The following is a 7,403-nucleotide window of genomic DNA, read 5'->3' on the forward strand; positions in this document are numbered from 1 at the left end:
CCAAAGCCAGGCTTTAATTCACAATTTCCATAACTCTGAATGGAAAATATATGCCAGAATGTCTCCCTACTCCGGTCACCTCAGACTTGAGAGGTAGCAGCAGAGTAATCCTGTCTGAATTGCCTTAACTGAGTTCAACCTTTTAAAACATCTGCTTATGAAATACAAGTAAAGAAAACCACAATACGTTGTCCAAAGTATTCGGGATATATTTATGCTAATTATAATTATTAGTATTGCTAAAATAATTGCTTATGATCTTTGAGTGTTCTTTGCCCCTATGATGCTTAATTCAAAGGATACAAATGATTCTATTTCTTTCTGGCCTCTCTAAGGCAAATCCCTCCTGCACATTTCTAGTCCTTTAGGCAATTCAAAGAGAGCTTGGCTGAATGGTGAGACTGCCCTTACTTCTGGAAAACTGGCACTGACCACACTGCAATTTTAATTATACTCTTTTATTATATAAGTGGAATTGCATCATAAAAGAAGCTTTACCCCAAGGCAGAGCAGAGGTGCTATAATTTATGTAATGAATCAGAAAACTAGTGTGTGATTATTTACTGAAATAAAAATACCTCTGGAAAAAGAGGGTTTGCTTATTGTTTTTGTCATTTCCTATGGCTGCTTGGGGGCTTGTCTTTGCAGAAAAGTATCTGCTCACCTTGTTCTTGGGAGCAGCCACAGCCCTCTATGATTAAATTACTGTGCTTCAGCGATGAGTGCAGGGCCTGAAAATTAGGCCTGTCTCTGCACAAGCCTCAATAAGCCACCATGCTGAGACTCAGATGTGGTAAAAATGTTGTGTCATTAGCTGCTGTGGTCTGGAGAGCCCCCAAAAGCCAGGGCATGACAGGTGGAGCTCTAAAAATCCAGCTGACCTTGCCATAATGAAATCTTCACGTGCTTGTTAAATTCTTCTTGTCATCAGCTGATTTCGAAAAGTGAAATTGCAAGTGGAAGCATATATATATTTATAAACAAAGATACACGCGATTCAAGAGAAATCAAGCGGTTGGAAAATTTCTGTCCAGGTAGTTAAAAACTGGCAATTGCCCTGTGTTCAGCTGCAGAGGCTTGCCTGGAACTACTGAGATCTGCTGTGTCTTTCCTAAGAGACTACAGAAGTGCCTTTTCACCTGCTTTAGTTTTTCTGCGTTACAGCCTTGTGGGGCAAACAGAAAAAGCAGGATTAATATTTATTTAGCTGGAATCTGCATCACATGTGCTGTGGGAGAGACTTAAGATTAACCTTGACTATAATTACAGCAAATTATTGTTATTGATTTTTGGCAGCCTGTTTCTTTGCTGGAGAATGTATATTAGCACAGAGCCTGAATAACCTGCAGTAACAAAAAGGCAGAAGCAATTTAAGAATCGAACTGGTCTGTCGACAGGGTGACATCTTGATTGTGAGAGAGGCCTTGTTTTCTTTGATCACCTTAGAAGGAGACATCTGGAAATTATAGGAGGTAGCTTAGGTCACAATGCCACATGTTTCTTTAATTACTTGAAAATGTGACCCAATGCTAATGAAGGCAGAGAGTTCCCCTTTAAAAATGAGAAGTTTTGATAGAAAATCCATCATAACAAACATTGGCCTTTAATGCAGGAGATATTTTTAGACAGTAGAACAGATTCTGATGAGTGATTCTGATTTACACTAGAGTAACTCTCTGAGAATCGATGGAGAGGCTCTAAATTTATGGAGTAGAAGTGAGATCAAATGCTCACTGTTCATACCTAAGCTTCAAAGGATGCTCTTTGGGATGCTGTAGACAGAGGGCATCTTTGCCACTGAAAGAGCATCATCATCTTCCAAATGGAATATCTTTATAAACCACTGGTCCAGAGGTGTGATTTTCTTATTTTCTTATAATTCCCATAGGCTGCCTTGAGGGGTGCTCATTCTGTGATCCCACATACATTGCAGTGGCATCATTGATGTTCCTAAGTGTACTCTGGCTTAGTACTTTGACAGTAAAGAACGATAATTTGGTCTGTGTACGCAGGAGCAGCAGAGTGTGGTGAGGTAACTGGCCCTGGTAGAATTACATTTTTAACACTGTCATCCAGTCCGGTCCAGTCTTTTGGAGAAGACAGTAACAAAATGAGCTATTCAAAAAGTAGAATGTTTATATTCATCCCCAGATGAGACTAAGAGAAGAAATACTGAAAAATTTCACACAGTAAAAATTTTCATCCTGGGATTTAAATTCAATTTTGATTGTCAATCAAAAAGAACAGTTTTATTTTGAAGAGTCAGATCTTACAATATTAAAACATCTCAATTGGAAACAGGACTTTGATTCAAATTTTCCTGTTAAAAAACCTGATTCACTTGCTGATGTTCTGCTGTGAGAACTGTCACTTTCAAGAAAACTGTGCCTTTAAACAGAAAATGTGTTTTCAGTAATAATATGTCTAACAATGAAAAAGTGGAGGGAATTTACAGAAAAGTACTATGATGGTGAGATCTGGAGCTCCAAGTTCCTGAGATATGTGATAGGGAAGTGTATATAAGTAGAGAAAGGGAATTAACATCACATGAGTAATAACATTATATTGAAAATGTTTTAGTTTCAGGAAGTAGATCTCAGGTCTGTGAGGCTCTAGTTTAGCTGCATTTCACCATTTTCTCAGAAGATCAAGCTACTGCTGGAAAATAAACAGTAAGAAACAATTCCTTCCTGGACAGGAAGACACGCAACTCCTATCTGATTAATGGATGTGTCTGATGTTGTTCTATGTAAATTTTGTAAACTTATATTAGCTATGAAACTCAGAGGACAAAATCCTGCCTCCAGGGATTTCCATTAGTCTCTCATACCACGTATTGTTGTATGATATGCCCTGTCCCTCAGGTATTGCTGATGCTGAGCTATAATGCCAGAGCTCTCACAGATTTACAGCAACCAGCTGTATCCACCACTATTCACCATATGCCATGGAAGTGGAACTTGAGCAGGCCAGATGCTAAAGTCAGACAAGATGTTTTGCTCTACGTGTTTTCCCTGTCCTTTAAAACCAGACTGTTATTTCTCCCAAGAATAATCTGTTAGTTTTAACATATTTCTGTTCTTCTTCTGCCAGTAAGTCTGCTTCCTGAAAAGTTGGCACTGATGTCTTTAGACATCTATGTATCTCATACAAAATTAATTACTGTTTTGGAAATGATTGAGGCAGATGTGCATTAAGTGGTGGTTAACACTTTTTTAATAAAATACTTATGCTCTCCCATTTGTCCCAAGAGAATATAAATAGATCCATCTGTCTGCTTCAATAAAGTACACTGTCCTCCTCATGATCCTGTTTACATGGCAGGACGTAGTGTAGCAAACATGAAGATCTAAACCTTTAAAAATACCCTGGCAGATCAGAGGTGTTAACCTTTCTTCCCTTATTTTTAGAGCCAGTACAGTGTAGATTTTTTTTTTAAATATAAATGGTCACTGGTAGTCTCTTATTCAGCAGCGTTTCTATGTTCTCATCCTTCTCCTTGGACTGCAACTGAATAAATTAACTCCTGTGAATTCTGTGGGATTGGTTTGATCAGGTCACTTTCATTTCATGCTCTTACATTTGTATTTTTTAGGGGTGAAGTGATCAATGGGGGATTTGGCCTGGTGTTGGATGGGTCGAAGGAGGCTGAAGAACGAGCTAAGATGATGCTCAGCTGGGATGTTTCCAATGGGGTAAGCAAAGCTCATTATATATGTTCACTTTAATATTTTTGTCTCATGACTATGTTTATTTAGCACTTCTATTCCAGTGCTAAACAGATTTTAATCCCCATCAGACCTGGCATGACTTAGGGTAGAAGAGTAGGAACAATTTGCACATATTCCCTGTCCCAGATCTGAAATAACACACTAATAAACCATTACGGAAAAAGGGGATGACAATTATATTAATTTGTAGGCTAATGGAGACAAACCCTTAACAAGAACTGTGTACCAGAGACAGTCTATTAAAAACCCAATCTACCTTTTGCTGCTCTGATTTACTGCAAGCAAAAACCCTGCTCTTACATGCATATGTTGAAAAAGAACAATCTGAGAGTGCTACCCATGTTATATACAAGATTGAAAAAGGGGAGTGTACCCTTAAAAATATGTTGCCAGGATTAATCATAGATGAGTGACAGGAAAATGGAGTTGTTGACTTAAAAGGTCACTTCTAGCTGCTGTTGCTGTGATCCTGGGAACTTATTAGCCTTATATTAATCATATGCTTAAATATTTTGCTAAATTGGAACTTAAGTACTTTCTTTCTTAAATGTTTTTGAGCACTCTGAATATTTCAGAAATCGATTTGTAATCCATAATAGAGATTTGTAAGGCACTGAATAGAGGGAAGGACTTATGTCCTTGGTGCCAAATCGTGATTTTTTTTTTCGTCTGGGGAATTTTGCTTGTACGCAGATCAGGGTTTTGCTGATGGAAGAGGGGTTTATGAGTTTTGTTTATAGAGTTTCTTCCTTACCTGAGGGCAGAGAATTTGGCTCCTTTATTTCATAGTTAAAAATACATTGAGTGACATTTTCCTTTTTAAATATTTATCCCACTACAAAAGCATTGATTGCTTAAATTATATTGTTATCTAAAGCAAGTGCTAGCTTTGCAGAGCTGGGGTGGAGTGCACAATTATTTTTAGTGAGAGAATTTTTTAAGTTTATAAGGTACCTGGCTCTACCAATGTTATCTGTCCAATGTTATGCATGGAAAAGTACCACGTCTGCCCAAATACTCTTCATAAAAATTAAGTAGGTATTACAAATCAGTAAGGAAACTAGAAACTGGCAGAGGGCTGAAAGATTTATTATCATGAAATTCAGTGCCAGTGTTTGCGCAAATATTGTGCAAGATGGATGTGGCAAGAGAAATGTAGGATTTTTACACGCGTTGATTTTTTCCTTTGACAGGTCGCCAGGCGCTGCTGGTCGGGTAATGCCTTTGCTTATGAAACCATCTGCCAAGCAATGAAAGAGAACGACACATTGAGAGTGACCCTCCCTCACATGGTGGTGGATGAGAACATCTTGGAGCAAGCCATGAAACATTAGTGGTATTTCCAAGTGTGATGTTGTTCTTGCAGATATATTTGAAGTTGCTTCCTTGATATGCTATTCTACTCTCTGGCCAAACGATAAAAGCCTTGCATATGTCTGTTCCATGTGAGTTCTTTTTTTCCTCTTTCACTTTTTAAGGGGGCAAATCTGTATCTGTGACAGGTCTGCTGACGCCAGGAACAGTCTTTTCACTTAATATAGTTGGAACGGTGTTTGCAATAAGAAACTATTCATTATAAGGAGAAGAATGTGGAATTTTGTCCCTGAGATTTTTAGGTCTGGTTAATCAAACATAGACTGGAAATTTGAACTCTGATTCTGCTGCTACCAGCAGAGAGACGTGAAATCCAGTAGCCAAACACAAGGGTGTGTAAACAAACTTATTCTTTGGCTAATGGAGAATGTATTGATATGACATGATTGCAGCAGAAAGTGACAGAGAAACTCTAACTGGTCAAGTGCAGCTAAACCTGCATGATTTTGTACCTACAAGTTTCACCCAAGATATCCACAACCAGGGACAGAATGCAGTGAAAATATGGAACAACTCATAAATTCTCCATTGGTCTGAGATAATGCTGCATATGATGTTGTGTGCCCTTGCTGTCTCACAGTCATGAGTCTGTTCTTCTGTAGAAGGCTACTGCACTTGAGAGTGTTCTAAATGAATGGAAACCCCCAGGAAACCTAGATCCTTTGTGCTGGCTGCTGCTCTTGAATGAAAAAATGTGAGCTACTCACCCATTTGTGAGTAGTGCAATTAATAAAGCACTGTAACAAAACTGTCAAGTATATTTTCCTTCTGGAAAAAAACCCAAACAAACGTGACTGATGTGAAACAAGCACCAAAGACAAGACAGTAAGGGCTTCCTCTAGCCAGAAGTTGATTGTAATGTAACATAGCGATAGAAAGGTATTTTCAGTCTTCCTTCTTCCTGAGAAGGGTTAGGAAGGCACAGAACCTCATGTGCCCAGGTGCAACTGAAGAATTGCATGTTTTGCACCTGAGCCTGCTATTACATCTATGTTAACAGTAACTCATCGAAGTATCTTGTTCTAATCAGCTGTGATGCTGAACAAGAATCCAGGCTGGCTTTGAAGCCCCTGTACACACACATAGTGACAGATACATACTTGGATATATTTATAGAGGCATGTTTTACATACACATCTACACATTTGTGTGTACAAAAATAATTCTTAGCTATCCTGTCTCATGGTAAGCATGGTTTTTGCACATGGGCCTCGCTCCAACATGAACACAGTGTCACCAGTCGCTTCCCCCAGTGCACATGTGGTATTGGACTTGATCTGGCCTGTCACTCAATCTCCTTGGCACTGTATCCATTACCTCTTGGAACAGAAAGGGCTGCTACACACGTAAACCTGCATGGGCTGCTGTAGATGGGACGTGATGAGCTGCAGTCCTCAGGACTGGGGGTCTTGAGAAACTATACAATTACTATATCCAATGGGACACACAGGTGAGCTCACTCTGCAGCTCTGTATTGCCTCTGGTGCTAAGTATTATTTATTTATTTTGAATCACAGATGAATTCTTTACTCTGTTCACGTACTGTATGTCTCCAGATGAATAGTGAGAGTCTGGCATCTGCTTGAAACCGAACCTTCTGTGAAGTGCAATCTGCAGCTGATAGGAATTGCTTTACATTATGGAAAAACCTGCCCATATTGCCTAGTTAGACGATTGAGATGTGAGTAGTTGTCAGCCAGATTTGACAGCCTTTGCTTTGACATATGTTATACATTACCTGTTATTAATAATCACAGTGGACTGGGTCCAAAGTTAGTGTATTGGTATTGTACAAAACCATTCCAATCTTCATAGCCCAAAAGCACTAGGCACTGCTTTGTCCAGAGGAACAACCAGAAAATACACTGGCTTTTCTGTACTAAGTAACATAGAGGTGCTCCCTTAGAGCTGCTAAATCTTACTACCTCAATGCTATCCTAAAATGCAGACACTTATCCCAAAAACCTTGTGCCTGGTTGCAGAGAGAGCACTCATGGCTGTAGAAATAGTGGTTTTTTTAAAGTATAAAGTTTATGACATGAGAGAGCTGTTGGTTCTCCTAAATAGGGTCTTGTTGAATTTCTCCAGGCTCTGGCAAACATAAGAGATTTGAGATGTTTTGTTATCTCGTTCAGGTTTGGTATCCTTCAAACAGGGATTCACCTTTGTGGTAAGCAATAAACTGGGGGGAAGACCTACTTTTTCCTAGGAACACAAAGGAAAATAGCTCAAAGATCTCCACAGGGAGATTGGGGGGCTGGGGGCAGCCAATACCAGGGATGACCCACACCCAGTGGC

General features: G+C 39.3%; 1 protein-coding gene across 1 annotated transcript in view; it reads left to right on the forward strand.

Annotated features, from left to right (window-relative positions):
• Window positions 1–5,168, forward strand: part of UROC1 (urocanate hydratase 1) — a 39,365-nt gene extending 34,197 nt beyond the window's left edge. Inside the window, exons 19-20 of the mRNA XM_027882658.1 lie at window positions 3,596–3,695; window positions 4,925–5,168. Of these exons, the coding sequence (XP_027738459.1) occupies window positions 3,596–3,695; window positions 4,925–5,065 (241 nt within the window). The 3' untranslated portion in view covers window positions 5,066–5,168. The remainder of the gene's footprint in view (window positions 1–3,595; window positions 3,696–4,924) is intronic.
• Window positions 5,169–7,403: the final 2,235 nt, after the last annotated feature.

This window comes from Empidonax traillii, unplaced genomic scaffold (genome assembly GCF_003031625.1).
Source record: "Empidonax traillii isolate 1590-97213 ecotype Southwest subspecies unplaced genomic scaffold, ASM303162v1 scaffold109:size1658292, whole genome shotgun sequence".
In the NCBI taxonomy this organism is placed as follows: Eukaryota; Metazoa; Chordata; class Aves; order Passeriformes; family Tyrannidae; genus Empidonax; species Empidonax traillii.